General features: G+C 42.8%; 2 protein-coding genes across 5 annotated transcripts in view; one reads left to right on the top strand and one right to left on the bottom strand.

Annotated features, from left to right (window-relative positions):
* The window catches only part of ptprq (protein tyrosine phosphatase receptor type Q), a 46,281-nt gene extending 35,372 nt beyond the window's left edge, over window positions 1-10,909 (top strand). Inside the window, exons 45-63 of the mRNA XM_034084527.1 lie at window positions 33-219; window positions 317-555; window positions 689-758; window positions 1,251-1,409; window positions 1,645-1,936; window positions 2,034-2,107; window positions 2,210-2,309; window positions 2,528-2,656; window positions 4,086-4,130; window positions 4,695-4,721; window positions 4,900-4,981; window positions 5,942-6,032; window positions 6,196-6,272; window positions 6,438-6,572; window positions 6,841-6,966; window positions 7,422-7,567; window positions 7,686-7,821; window positions 10,143-10,266; window positions 10,366-10,909. Of these exons, the coding sequence (XP_033940418.1) occupies window positions 33-219; window positions 317-555; window positions 689-758; window positions 1,251-1,409; window positions 1,645-1,936; window positions 2,034-2,107; window positions 2,210-2,309; window positions 2,528-2,656; window positions 4,086-4,130; window positions 4,695-4,721; window positions 4,900-4,981; window positions 5,942-6,032; window positions 6,196-6,272; window positions 6,438-6,572; window positions 6,841-6,966; window positions 7,422-7,567; window positions 7,686-7,821; window positions 10,143-10,266; window positions 10,366-10,403 (2,277 nt within the window). The 3' untranslated portion in view covers window positions 10,404-10,909. The remainder of the gene's footprint in view (window positions 1-32; window positions 220-316; window positions 556-688; window positions 759-1,250; window positions 1,410-1,644; window positions 1,937-2,033; window positions 2,108-2,209; window positions 2,310-2,527; window positions 2,657-4,085; window positions 4,131-4,694; window positions 4,722-4,899; window positions 4,982-5,941; window positions 6,033-6,195; window positions 6,273-6,437; window positions 6,573-6,840; window positions 6,967-7,421; window positions 7,568-7,685; window positions 7,822-10,142; window positions 10,267-10,365) is intronic.
* A 548-nt stretch (window positions 10,910-11,457) lies between these two features.
* Window positions 11,458-15,320, bottom strand: part of iqsec3b (IQ motif and Sec7 domain ArfGEF 3b) — a 30,799-nt gene continuing 26,936 nt past the window's right edge. For 2 of the 4 annotated variants that reach the window (XM_034086001.2, XM_034086002.2), the window contains exons 14-15: window positions 15,101-15,147; window positions 13,986-14,105 (exon numbers count right to left, since the gene is read on the bottom strand). In XM_034086001.2, coding sequence (XP_033941892.1) covers window positions 14,070-14,105; window positions 15,101-15,147 — 83 coding nt within the window. In that variant the 3' untranslated portion in view covers window positions 13,986-14,069. Of the gene's footprint in view, window positions 14,123-15,100; window positions 15,148-15,320 lie in introns of all 4 variants that reach the window. The other 2 variants (XM_034086000.1, XM_034085999.2) reach the window with 2 other exon arrangements.

Genomic DNA, 15,320 nt, shown 5'->3' with positions numbered 1-15,320 from the left:
AAATGTTCCGATGAACTATCCTGTTAAACCAGGTGGACGGTCCCGGTCTGAACTTCTCTACAGTCCGGGCTCCAGGAGAGCTGACGACCGTTGTTGTGACTGAGCTGACTGCCTTCACTCGTTACTTTGTGACTATCACTGCCTTTACCGGTCAATCGGAGCATGCTGCCAGCGATGGGAAAGCTATCGGACCAATTGAATTTCAAACGCTGGAGGAGGGTATGTAGAAATACTCATCTGAGGAGCACTGGCTGCTGCTTCACAGTGAATATATCTGTAATTAATGTTCTCCTGCATAATTTCTACTCTGCCCCAGAGCCCAAGGACCCTCCCAAGAATGTTGTAGTATCAGTTGTCCCAGAGTTAGTGAACCAAGTGAAGGTGACTTTTACCCCTCCAGAGGAGCCCAATGGAAACATTACATCCTACTTTGTGTACATCTACGAAAAGGACCAACTATTCAAGAACATCAGCCTTAATATCACCCACAGAGACCAAAACACGATGACTGCTGTCATTGAGGGTCTGAAGGGAGGACACAGCTACAGCATACAGGTGAAAAACACATATATTACACACACACACACACACACAGCCTTGTTTGACTCTGTTCAAATCAACATTTTCTTTATCTATAACTCCTCTATATGCCTGTCTTCCCTCCTTTCTTCTATTTGTCTGTTTGTAGATTTCAGCTAAGAACGGGGCAGGTCTGAGCCCACCCAGCTCTCAAGTCCGTATAACTACAGGGATCACAGGTACATGTCGCGCTTTGTTATGGGCGCTCTGCAGTGCTTTAATGTGTGTCTCCCTTTCTTGTTGCAGCAGTGCAGCGTAGATGTGAGACATAGAATTGCCGCTGCACAGTGTCATGTTCAGTAAAACAGTAGGCAGGCCTTGTCTGACACAGCTTTACTCCACAATATCGTCAGATGTATGTTCATGATGTAGCGGATAGAGCATCAACCTGTTTGTAAAATGCAACAGGCATTAATGCCATCTTCACACACACTGTAATGACTCAACAGTCTCTGTCTCTGTGTGTGTGTGTGTGTGTGTGTGTGTGTGTGTGTGTGTGTGTGTGTGTGTGTGTGTGTGTGTGTGTGTGTGTGTGTGTGTGTGTGTGTGTGTGTGTGTGTGTGTGTGTGTGTGTGTGTGTGTGTGTGTGTGTGTGTGTGTGTGTGTGTGTGTGTGTGTGTGTGTGTTCCTGTGTGTGTGCTCCTGCTTGTTCACACGTGCGTGTATTCCAGCTCCGGCCAAGCCAACGCAAAGACCCCAGGCAGAGCTGGGCCATGGAGGGGTTGCCATGGTAACCCACAGGAGTATCACCATCCGCATGCCTGCCTGTTTCTATAGTGACGACAATGGACCAATCACAAAAATTCAGGTCATCGTGGCCGAGTCAGGGGGTATGACTCTTCAGAAACATTGACAGCCTTCGCTTTTAGTTGAGCACACTTGGGTATCGGTCTTGTTAGGGCTTTAAGCCTCGACTAGAATCTTGTTTTACAGTATGTCACTCTGCCCTAAGCTCAAAAAAGACTAAATGTATGCATGAGCCAAAGAGCTTAACGTCAGCAGAAATTTGACTCAGTCCCCCTGCGATTCCTTTCCTCTCTAACTGACTTACTCATCCTGTCACAGTGAAGGACATCCAGAACCTGACCAACTGGAAGAATGCATTCTTCCATCGACCTGACCCTTACCTGACTGACATGGGGTTCCCCAACCCACTGTGTCCTCTTGGGGACGGGGCGCAGCGCTCGGACGCACCCGTTAGAGGGGGTCGCAGTGTGTCTGCACGGGGCCCGCCCACAGTGAGGAACAATCACACCACAGCAGGAACCTACGTGATCGGACGGAACAATGACTGTCTAAAGCAGAACAACACCGATCATTTCTGCAACGGACCTCTGAAGCCAAAAACAGTCTATGTGTGAGTGCAACACACAAACACACAGCAAAATAAAAACAGTTGTATGAACAGGCTTTACGTTAATAAAAGCTGACACTGGACTGTTCATATTCACCAGGTTTAAGTTCAGAGCCACTAATATTAATGGCCAATACACAGACTCAGTGTACTCGGAGCACGTCAAGACTGCAGGTAATTGTATTCATCTCTGTTTTTCTCCCAATCAATAAATGAAAATATAAAACCTGTACAGCCTGTTTGTTGTTTTTGTGTAACGTTGTCTCCTCTCTGAAGTGGACGGGCTATTGACCAGAGAAGAGCAGATCATTCTGGGTGTTTTGCTCTCCGTCACCTTGGCTGTGTTGCTCATCATTATCATCTGTGGCTCTGTCAAGTAAGATAGCAGCAGGCTTTCAATTATTTGCAAACATGAATACATTAACTTAAATAATGCATTGACATTGATGTGGTATTTTTACACAAAATAAAACATGTGCAAATCCTTTGTGCATACGGGACATTTTGCAATGCCCAATTTGTTATTCACATTATTATAAATATTATTTCTGTATTTTCCTTGTTATTAACTGATGTGTTTGATTGACATGTCAGGATCCATCAGCGCAAGAAGGAGGGCGGGACTTATTCACCCAGAGAGGCAGAGATCATAGAGACCAAGTGTAAACTGGATCAGCTGATTGCTGTGGCAGATCTGGAACTCAAACAAGAAAAACTCAACCGGTTAGTCTGTGTGATTACTTTTAATCTAAGGGCTTCACTTTACTGAATATATCATACAGATTTTTGGCAGCTGAAACTGCATGCACAATTCATGAGTTTAGGCTTGATTTAGCTGCCCCAGACGAGATTCTAAAGTCAACAAGACAAGAACATCTTCACTGCAGCCAACTTGATGTGTGCTCCTGTCAGCACATGAGTACAGAAAATAGAATCAGCATCACTATGAAACAACACGGCATTATCGGGGCTTTATAGTTTACCTTCAATTCTCAGCATAACAGACAAGTCATCCTTTCTGCAGCTCTCCAACCATCCTCACATAAAAATTCAGTTTGAGCGTCTTCTTTGGCACAAGCAAGTGCACAGGCAATAAGTGCTGCACGCTGGTGAGAAGCAAAGTGAGATTCAGTTACTTTTGGTGCATCAAGGTCACCGATGGCTAATATTAGACAAAATACTACCCAATAGAAAGCTTTCAACAAAAAATAAAGTATTTCTGTAAACCTTTCTTTCCCCAACATCTAAAGAATACCCATATAATGACAGAATACCAAAGAAAATGTTTACTTATTGTACTGTAGGTGTTAAATGTGGCTTGTCTTCAAGAGGAATTGAATGAACAACAAAATAAACAATAAAAACATAAAACCCACATGAGAGAAGATGGATAAATAGAATAGCTTCCACTGGCAGATAACTGTCTCTTATCTCTTATGTGCAAAGAAACATAACGGTCCTACTTGAGTAAATATTCGCCAGCCTTAATAAATATCCTCTATGACATTTTTTATATGCAGTGACTCCAGAAAAAAGGAGGCAGTCCCTGAGGATACTTTAATGTCCACTCGTTTTAGATGCAACATTGGAGGTTTTTTACAGCTGCATGTTGTGTTCACATCTAAGCTGCACCAGCTGTCTTTTAAAGAGGCCCTATAATGCTTTTTGGGGTGTTCCCTTTCCTGTAGTGTGTTGCCGCTTTCTGTGCATGTAAATGGGCTGAAAAGGCAAAAATCCTCCAGAGAGTTTCTCTCCAACACACTCCCCCCTTTCCTGAAACGCCTCCATTGGACACCTTTGTTTACTTCCATAACATAGTGACATCATTATAGGCTAAGGGGCGGTACATCTCTAAGCGGTTGACCAATCACAACAGACACAAACGTTTTTTTGAACATTAAAGCATTGAAACATGTTACAGTAGAGCATGATACAGTATGTCCCCTTTACGTTATTTTTTGTCATTTGTGTCTCTGCTTTGTTGGAGCTGAGATCAGCATAACACACCACTTGTCTAAGCTTTATAATATCCCACTTTTTCTTGTTACCTGTCACACAAGTTGCAAAAATAACCCTCCTTGCACGCACATGACACTTGCATTGACTCGCCTTGGCTTTGTCTTTCTCTCACCAAGCACTTCTCTCCCACCAGGTATTCTTCCTTCTTCTTTAGGCGGAAAGAGATTTATGTGATCCAGTAAGTTGGGCTTTGGACCTGTGTGTGCCACGTTTTGTTGTGTGTGCTTTTATTGCATGTCGCACTGCCTTGTACCCGGCCATCACTATGTGTTCGTCATTGTCACATTTCCCATTAATCCCGAATCAAATCACCCTAAATCATCCATCTGTGTTGCTTATTAAACCTTTGGTGGAGGTCGATAGTTGATGGAATCAGGGTCTCCTTTTCCTCCATCACAGGCAGGGATTGCAGAGTGGTGCCGACACCCCTCTGCTTGAGACCATTTTAATTTGTTTACCCACTCACTATCTTAAAATTGCTCGGGAGGCTTATCAGCCATAGAGGGCACAAGTGGTAGCGTTATCAATAGCTAAGGATCTGCGTAGCTACAAGTCTTCAGCAATGCAAAGAAAGATTTGATTAGAAACGGTTAAACCTCCTCTGCTTTATCTTACAATGCCATGTACTCTCTGCAGTGAAGATCCCTTCAGCCTTCAGGCCCAGAAATAACACAGTGTGGGATGTGATTATTTTGTTAATTTGTTTATTTTTGGTTGATGTTTGCTGTCTATTTTCATCCAGGCTGCTCAGTTACAGGAAATCACTCAAGTAAGTCCTCCTGCATAAATAATCTGAATATACACGTAATAGTTGCAGCACAGATCAGCATGTTCAGTATGCCTCAGTATAAATAAGATGTATCCTAGAATAACATAAATAGCATATTGTTGTAGAGTGTTTGTACATCTCTTTCTGTTCCTCACATAACTCCTTCCCTCTCTGCCAGGCCTGTCAACAAGAAGTCTTTCCTGCAGCATGTAGAGGATCTGTGTGCCAACGACAACTCCAAGTTCCAGGAGGAGTTTGCTGTAAGTGTTTGCCTACTACCCGGACCTGTGTTTCTAAACTGTGTAGACATGTATGCATTGAGATGGAATAAAAGAAAACAACCTGGAAATGACTAAATAAATGGAGCATGAAGGAAAGTCTGCAGTTAGAAAACAGGGTACATCACAGAAAACCGATAATAGGAATAAGTTAGTGCAGGCAGTAAAAAGGAAAGTGATGCAAACAAAATCAATGCCAGCTTTTTCCTTGTTGTTTTGCACCTCACTAATGCACAAGAGCAGCTCAACATCCGATCAAATAAGCATTTGGTGATTAATGTATTAACTAAAATGACAATTTTCTGCATTTTACATGTTGCTTATTATTCATGACGTATAACATATATTCCTGCATTCATACCTGAATAGATTCTTAATCAAGTTGGAGACTTCTAGCATTCTGATAATTTAAACAGTGCTTTTGAAGTCACAATACACGTTTTAACAAATGTATCTTTCACTTAAAGGTGGGGTAGGTAATTTTGGCGAAACCAGCTCGAGTGCGCTAGAATTTTAAAATACACAGCCGGAAAAAATCTGCCACTTCCTTACAGAGCCGCTCCTCCAACACACACAAATGCACACATGACCAATGAGGGCACGAGATAAGTTTGTGCACAGATGGAAGGCTGACAGGCAGGTAGGCCATCCAGTTACTTTAGCCGGGCCGGCTGAAATGATTGGTCGTGCTTTTTACAGTACTAGGGCTTCCACAGATGACATTTTTTCATGGATTTTGTGTCAAAGCACTTAAAATATTCATTGCTATCGGGATGTTAAGAGCATTCCATGGAATATAACAAAAAGTGTATCTCGAGACGGCTTCTCAAACTTACCCACCCCACCTTTAAGTCCCAACTGTTTAAAAAAAGACAGGCTCTGACCTTTAACCTTTTGTATGTGTGTTTATTAATATTGAAGTATAATGCGTTGTCTACCCAGGAGCTACCAAAGCTGCTGCAGGACCTGGCCACCACCGACGCTGACCTGCCCTGGAACAAATCCAAAAACCGCTTCCCCAACATTAAACCTTGTGAGTGGTCAAGCTGAAAGTAAGGTTTCAAGGTTTAGATACTCACAGTATACGAACATTATATGTGTTAGCTCCAACATTACCTGCATATCGATTTCACCAGCGCTTGCACAGCTTTATTTCACATGTTTCTATCATGCTCTTCTTATTAAACTTTGTCCAGACAATAACAACCGAGTGAAACTGCTGTCAGAGCCGGGCACTGCGGGCTCTGACTTCATCAACGCCAGCTTTGTGTCAGTGAGTACCAGCAATCCGAAACATAAATAAATATCTGTCCCTTTCTGATTCAGTCAGATAGATAGATAACAACCTCAAGTTTATTCATTTCTGCATGAGTGTGTTGCTGGGGTGTTGTTTGAACTTGCAAATACAATGTTCAGTCTCTGTGTTTCTGCTCTGTAGGGCTACCTTTGTCCAAATGAGTTCATAGCCACCCAGGGGCCTCTGCCGGGCACCGTGGCCGACTTTTGGAGGATGATCTGGGAAACAGGAACCCGCACCATCGCCATGCTCACACAGTGTTACGAGAAAGGGAGAGTGCGTCATTTGACCCTGTTATGAAATAGAATTCAGAGGACAGGAGCGGCATCTTTAAAACTCTGTCAACAGAAGATCTGATGTGTGTGTGTGTGTGTGTGTGTGTGTGTGTGTGTGTGTGTGTGTGTGTGTGTGTGTGTGTGTGTGTGTGTGTGTGTGTGTGTGTGTGTGTGTGTGTGTGTGTGTGTGTGTGTGTGTGTGTGTGTGTGTGTGTGTGTGTGTGTGTGTGTGTGTGTGTGTGTGCGTGTGTGTGTGCTTGGCAATTCAGATTCGATGTCACAAGTACTGGCCAGAGGACAATAAGCCGATGTCGGTGTTTAGTGACATTCTCATCTCAAAAGTGTCAGAGGAAGTCCTTCCTGACTGGACTGTCAGAACCCTCAAAGTAGAAAAGGTGATTACGCCGACACACCTTACACAATCACACACTCACACACACCATGCTGTATGTAGATACTGGATGTGGGCATTTGTTCCCAACTTTGTAATACACAAATATATCCACGTCAATTCTTCCACGTTCATCTAACTGGATAATGTGAACCAAAAAAAATGTATGTGCCTGTAGCTGCCATTTTCTTTTTAAGTAAATGTTACAGGCCAAAAGCTTAAAGAAATAGTTCAACGCTACAGGAAATACACTTAATAAGAGTTAGATGAGAAGATACAAGCTGTTTCCAGTCCTTATGCTAAACTAATGTAATAGTCTCTGTTTCATATTTAACAGTCAGAAATAAAAGTGGTGTTGAATTAATTCCAAAATGTCAAACTACTCCTCAGTGATTCATTTCTTCCATTCCAACCTTTTGAGTTATGTAATCTATATTAATGTTAATCCATCTTGTGCAGCATGGGCACTACATTCTCGTTCGCCACTTCAACTACACATCGTGGCCTGAGCACGGAGTCCCAGAGTCCTGCAGCACGCTCATCAAGTTTGTCCAAGCTGTCCGAGCCCACAGGCACGACAACACCACTATAGTGGTCCACTGCAGGTAAACAGCAGTGTACTGACACTTCCTACATTACTGCAAGGTCCTTAAAGTAAATTGCACCGTATACTTTATTCTAATGGAGCTTCCTTGACAATCTCCATCTATCCTTGTTCTTCAGTGCTGGTGTGGGCAGAACTGGTGTATTTATCGCTCTCGACCACCTCATTCAGCACGTCAGAGATCACGACTTTGTGGATATTTACGGCCTGGTGGCTGAACTTCGCAGCGAGAGGATGTGTATGGTACAGAATCTGGTGAGTTGACATTAAATGTAATTGTTCTCTTAGGTTTAATTTCACAAACACAAAGAGGATACACAAAAGAAAAAAAAAGGTGTTTTTTGTATTCTTTTAAGTGGCTTTTTCAGTACACTTAAAAATCATCAAATACTCATAAGTAGCGTTTTGGTTTGTCCCACTTTTTTTAAACTTCTTGTCCTGCTGTGATCCCATCCCCATGAGGAAACATTTGGTACATTTCTTATTTTGACTAAGGGAAAGCATCTGGCAGTGGATTAAAGACATATGCTGAGCAGGGTTTCCCGTCAGCATGAACCTTTCCTAAAATGACTCTTTTCAGTCATTACTTACAGAGGGATGGTGTGTGTCTGCAGGGACCCTCTGACTGGTGCCTGTGCCTCTCCTCAGTTTTATGCTTTTACTATTTCCTGATGTTCTGTGCATTTCTCCTGTGTCCACATTTTGGCAGTGAAATATGAGCCTGCAGTGTCTGCAGCTCCGAAGCTGCTTGAATCTTTGAGACCGCAGCATTCCCGACAGCTCACTATTAGCATGGCAGTCCAGTCACATGCGGATTAAAGCCTCCGCTTTAAGAGGCCATCATTCCATTCAATTATTTTATAACCTCACGAATGTCATTGCCAAGCTACTCGAGCACATTGTTGTTGAAGAGAGCTTTTAACTAACCCACATTTAACTCTTTTACCTAAAACACTTAACTCAAAGCGAGAGCAAAGGCAGTTATTGTAGATGTGTGTCAGATCTTGTAGAGGTATTTAATAATTACTGATTTCTACTGTACTTTCCATCAGTAATATGGTATCCAGCTCTCTTGCTGTTACACCTCCCAGGGGTGTGGCAGCTGCAGCATTAGGAGTCAAAATCATTTTCAATTTCATTATTTAGTCTGAGTTTGAGGGTTTTTTTCTGTCTTCTGTTAAAGGAAATTAAAATGTTGCTTTGAAAGGCTTGAGTCCTGAAAGAGAGAGGGAAAAAAAACCTTTAAACTTAATCAATTAATTGACAAAATCTAATCAGCAATGCAAGATTAATGTGTTTCTTTTTATATATTGAAAAGAAAGAAAAAAAACATGGTCATATGTTTTTATGTTTGTTGCCTTTATCAGACAGGAGACAGTAGAGGGTTAACAGGGGCCTGTACTACGAAGCTGGTTCAACCTAACCTGGATATGTTTGAGTTAGCCGGTTGGCCTAATCCAAAACATACGCGCTCTCACTAAACTGTACTACGACGCTGGTTATCAAGTGGATCGCTCAAGCCAGCCGTGTCCTATCTAGTTAGGTGCGCGTTCACATGAAAGGGGTGGTATCTGGAGCATTCGACCAATCACAAACATGGAGAAGCGTACTGACAGCGCAGCCTCATACTTCCTGAATGAAAAGTCAACTATAATATTAGACATATGAAGAAGTTAAACTTTAAACATCCATGACTTAAACACTTTATCCAGGATCAAAGCCACAGAGCTGCACCTGCAAGGTGAATACAGCTGGTAACAGAACAAGTGTTTGAATGCATACATTAACAGGTTTATGATATCACTCCCCCGTCTAAAACACGATCTGACTTCAATTACATTTGTCTCGAGTGTTTCGTCAACTTATGTGTTGCTTAAAATAATACTTCTGCATACAGTATGTGACACTGTGAGTGTTGCACGGCCAGATACGGCTCAGCTGACTCAGATAAGGAGATATATGATACATTATGAAGTGATATGCCGCGGACTGTACTTAATGTACTCTGATCCGGTTACTTATGTTGTGGCAGATATTTAAGTAAGCTTTCTTAACGCTAATGTTATAATAGTCAGATTGCTCTGAAGATGGAGGTGATATTCTATTCATGTTCACGTTCACACAGTCGGTGATTTTTGCCGGCCGTCTTTCCTGCGACGGCAGTTTTTCTGTATTTCCTTTCTCCTGTGATATGACTTGATCGCTTTAAACTCCGCACACTGAGCTCTGATTGGTCAGCAGGCGGTGCTTTCACTGAGTTGAGCTCTTAGCCTGCAACCTAACCTGGTCCCGACCAGGTTAGCCGCTAAGCATAAGTTACCATGGAGATCTAGCCTGCTAAAAAGAGAACCAGCTTCGTAGGACCGAAAAGCCGGAGTTTTCCCTAAATTTAGCCGGCTAAGCGAAAATCCTGCTTCGCAGTATACCCCCCAGGTCTCCAGCTGGAATTAAATCAGAGTTGTTGTGATTAAATGGTCTGCACCAGCTACCAGGACCCTCTGACTTAATTAAACACCAATTTAATTATTATGAACATCTGCTCAGTATCTGCTAATGTGTGTTTGTGTGTGTGTCAGGCCCAGTACATCTTCCTGCACCAAAGTACGCAAGAACTTCTAAACAACAAAGGCAACAGCCAGTCCATCTGGTTTGTCAGCTATTCTGCTCTGGAAAAGATGGACTCCCTGGACGCTATGGAAGGTAAACAACATGTAAACACACGTGCACCTCTACACACTTAAATACACACACCACACTCACAGCACAGGGCTCACTCCACTCCTTTGTGCTGGTCTGCAGGTGATGTTGAGCTGGAATGGGAAGAAACCACTATGTAAAGACTGACGAGAGACACCTTTTCCTGGGAGAGAGTGACGCTTGTCGGGAGGCGGCCTGTGCACAAAGGTGGACTGGACTGATCCACTACACTTGGTTAGAGGGGGGTGCAGGAGAAACAGGAAGCGAACAGCACAGTTTAAACTGAGCGATCTGTCAGACGACTTTGTTCCTCCACTTCTCTGCACTGTCCCCCCTTTAATAAACCTCTTGTCCACTTGTTTTCAAAGAGAGTGAGAAACAAAAGGGAGACAGAATTTGAGAAACGTTTGAAAGAGCGGTGAGCTGACTGAGAGAGCTCTATGACATCTGTAATCTTACAGGCATTTTGCACAAATTGATTCCACTGTGTTTTGTAATTATTGTACTATGTTGATATCATCTATGTTTTTGTAAGATAATTTATTCAGCCAAAATGGTGTTTTGTTTCAATCTCTTTGTAAATCTGACTATGTTGAAGAGTGGACAGTATTTAGGTTTTGTTTATCCTTTCTCAAGAGTGATTTGCAAAAATAAAAGCAACTTGTATTTTTTATGGCTTTGATGCTTAAGTTTTTAGTCTCAAATATCTTGTTGTGGTTATCAGTCAGGTATGTCTGGCACTAGTTTGTTTTTTTATCAGTAGTCATTGCTTTTTTCATAGTGTTTTGGCCTTGGAAGCGGTTTTATCGCAAAGCTAGTAGAGATTGGAAAAAAAATAGCTAGCCTTACTCCACAGTGAATTAGAGAGTGTTTGCTCCACCTACCTTATTTGGCGGACCAACAACACATATTCTGACGGTACAAGTCAGTTTCAATACTGCTTTCTCCTCTGTTAATGAATGAGTCTAGACCCGCTGTCCTGGGTGGACAGGAACACCTGCAGACTGATTTCCCATAAGCTCCTTCATTCAGCCGTCCTCCTCACACACCTGGAGCACATTCATTAGAGAGGCCGAGGGGGGGGCACAGAAGCAGACATGGAGACAATTCGGCCGTCAACACACACTCTCACACACACACAATCAGACAGTCCAGGGCAGAGAGTAAAAACTACTTTATTCTTTCATTCTCTTAGAACAGAAAAAATAAGAAATATTCCATTAGTAAACATGTTGATCTTTAAGAAATCTCCCTTTTTAGAAATATTGTGAGGGTGCAAAGATTAATGACAGTGCTCCACAGTGAGGATGCAGATTGGTGCGTCTCCATGACAACCATAGAGAAGGCAGGGGTTGATGGTAAGGGGTGGGGCAGAAAGGAGGGAGGAAGTAGAGAGAGAGGGGAGAAGATGACATCAATCAACCCAACATGCCCGGAACAATTATGATACAAACATATAATCAATTCCCTGTAAATAAAAATAAAAACAATATCATGCTTTTTGTACAAGTCAGTCCGAGTTTACAGTAAACAAAGTGGGGTGCTGACTTAAGAAATCAAGCAGTTTCTAAGGTAAATATACGCTGGATTTGCTGTTGCTTTGGCAGCATTTGTGTATGTGTGTGTATTTACTGCACATATTCACCAATACAGCATAGCCCTTACACACCTTAACAGGTGACACAGCCATCTCTTAATAATCTATAATAATATGACACGGTATAATTTCATGATAAATGTGTATCGGCATTAATATAACATGTGTTACCATGGAAACTGGAGTTTATTCTATAAAAGCTGCCTGTTTCCTGTCTCTCGCAGCGGTAGGATTTACGACAACCCCTGATGTGAATAGTAATCATGATGATAATAAATATAATAATCATAGAAATAATAATTATAATAGCTATTATATCCTCTTTTTTAAACTAGATTATTCTCTGTACAAATACATACGTAGATACACACACTGGGCAAACCAATCACTTTTTTAGAATAAATCTATATCATCTATTTACAATATATCCAATATATTCTGTGGTGCAAAAGGTACAAGACGTGTTTGGTGTGTCTCAGTTGGATGATTTGCGATCTGCTGTACAAACTGGCTCGAACCATCGACCCTGGAAAGACAACCTGATGATTAAATCAATAAATATTCCATGGACATCTTCAGTTTTCCCCTGATTAGCATTCAGTATATGAATGCATCTCTGTTTATATAACATGTTCACTGTGCAAGGACAAATATAATTTGTGAGAGGGGAGTGATGGTGACCTTGGTCTGCCTTGTGTGGAGCAATTTCTGTTCATTTTTAAATTAAAGAGTTTTTTTAGGCACAGATATTGCCTAAATCCCAAGGTAACAGCAATTTTCACACTAGGTAACCCATTACAAGCAAATATACCGAAAGAGAAAGGCTTGATCTGGCTGTTTTAGTCTTGTTTTGGATTAATTACCAGTCCCACTCCCTGCTGCCCATGAGTAAGCAGACTGAACACACTCAGATATTACATGTTGCAGTGCAGCAAATCCTCTCCTGAGCTGTATGAGGGCAAACAGAATCAGGGCACTCACACACCACTGTGAACATATCTGCATACAAAAGTTTAGGAAAACAAACAACAATGAAACACAAAAAAGTATGATTGTCATCAGGTTTTAGGTTAATTGAGTGAGTAGCAACATCATAGCTTACTGCCCTTTACTGCACCCGGCAGGGTGGAGATGCTAGAGCTCTTTACCTTTTTCTTGGTATATTTCATCACCCAATCATTAACTGTTCACTCGGAAATAAAGGAAACAAATATGCTGACACTACTGTGTAGACATGAGAAAAAAAAGCATTGCAGTGAGAAGATACATTAGCTGTGCTGAAATGACTCTAAACTAATTCGATCGAAACCAAAGACCAAAAAAAAGGGTGAGAACTTAACAATAGAATACAATAACAATTAATCAATATCCTGAAAGAGAGCACAAAAAAACTTGTATCCATATTTCAAGCCCTCCCTTTGCTCTTCTGATCTGGCTCCCTGGTTTCACAGTTATAGCTCTCAGACACATTTGTTGGATAGGTGACATTTTAAAAATGCAAAGTCACAAGATCTTTTGAAGAGTGTGAAATCTAGACAGACAACACCATCAGCTACCGGGTGACATGTTGGACAAAAGAAAGGAGAAAAGCTATCTTTCGAAATGGCATCAAATCTAGTCCATGTTCAAAAAAGCCACCACTGAGTCAGGACTCTGAATAAAGTCCTGTTGGTGTCCTTTTCCTTTGTCATTTTTTCCGACTTACACAGTATATTCCTCACTTTTTTTTAGCAATGCTTTAATCTGACCACTCAAAGGGAGTTGGCTAGCACTCCAGCATGTGTGTGTCGCTGTGTGAGTGAGGGGCTCAAGTCCGGCCCCCAGGGTTCATAGAGGAGCCTCTTAGACGATGCTGCGGGAGCCGCTGGAATTGCGCCTGCGCATGAGAGGCATGGTGTGGTGGAGGGGCCTGGGTGAGTCAGGGGGACAGAACTGGTGGGGGTGGTTGTAAGGTGGAGGGGGAGGCGGCAGAGGAGGCTGGGGGCCGTCCCCCTCTCTGACATGCACAGGCGTGGACATGGCCGACTGTATGAGCTGATGTGTGGCTGGGCCTTGGCTGAGGAAGGCCTCCATCCGCCCCCGCCCGCTCTGGTCCACCACGATCAACTTCACTATCTGCTGGCACTGGATGAGTGTTTCTGGGCGGAGGTCTCCAGGCTGCACGGGGCTGAGCAGGGCGGGGGGCGCGGTCAGGGCCAGAGGCAGGGACTCAATGCTGGGCGGGCTCAGTTGATAGGTCTGCAGCCTGTTGTGAATTGACACCTAGTTTAGGAACAGTCAGAGAACGCATGAGGAGTTACCAGCCTGAACGCAGCCTCTACGCAGCCCTCCGGTGTGTTACGCACATGGGCATGCAGGTTGGTATGCAGAGCGAGCCATGCAAAATACACACTCCGTCTCTCTTTTTCTCCCAATCATGTTTATTTACATGATTTACACTTTCTCTCAAAAATGTTTTACACACACCAGCCCAGAAACAGAAAAGGGTAACGGGATAAGAAGAGATTTTGGTCAGAGGTCATGACGTGAAGGTGTGCGAACATGGTAAATGAGTGGCAGAATGAGAAGCTAAAAGTTTAAGGGAGTGTCAGGAAAGGAGAGGTGACACCGAGGGCGTAGTGTCTCCCTAACACACTAATGTACAACTCTAAAGGACTGACTGAAAGGCAGGGGGGAGAGGAAAGAATGGAAAGGATAGAAACAGAGGAAATTGGAAAGGGGTAAACAGCCTCTATGACTGTATGCTGAGTTAAAATAAGGGCTGGTTTCACAGACATTCCCCCGCCCACACACACTCAGACTGTTAACACTATCAAGCTTATCTGGCTTTGTACTTTAGATGGTATTCTAGGAGCCAGCCAGGCTTATGGTGGCTTGCAAAAGCATATACAGTAAGGCTGGCAGCAGCAGCTGATGAAAGAAGGGATGCTGTATAGCAAGTAGAGTGGCTGCTGATCCACTCACGAGGCACACAGAGAGATAGTTTGGAGTACCACTATTGCACACTCCTCTCAGCGGCCTTTGTATCTGTGCCTGCAAAGTGGGGATGTGCCTGAGGCCGAGCTCTTTTAAAGCAAAGCACAAAGCAAACTTTTTTTCCAGGATGAGTCTCTATCTAGTCGCTCATTCACACACGCAAACACAGACACACACAGACACACACAGACAGACAGAACCACACCCACATAGCAGGGGACACATGCACTTACCTGAGGGAGGCAAGAGTGGCTTAGCACTTACCTCTACTGTGTTGTTGTTGCCAGTTTTATCGTACACATCCTGTTGGCCTGTAGGGAGAAAGGCGTCTATTTGTAAATCAACGGGAGATTAAAGTTTCATGAACAGAATGTTAAAATTCCGAATCAGTACTTTGCACAGGTCACTTTTTATAAAGGAAGAGTTTAGCATTTTAGGAATATACCTATTTGCTTTATTCCTCAGGGTTGGATGAATCACATTA

The sequence above is a fragment of the Pseudochaenichthys georgianus genome, chromosome 6 (genome assembly GCF_902827115.2).
Source record: "Pseudochaenichthys georgianus chromosome 6, fPseGeo1.2, whole genome shotgun sequence".
In the NCBI taxonomy this organism is placed as follows: domain Eukaryota; kingdom Metazoa; phylum Chordata; class Actinopteri; order Perciformes; family Channichthyidae; genus Pseudochaenichthys; species Pseudochaenichthys georgianus.
This window is presented reverse-complemented; position numbering and strand designations above follow the sequence as displayed.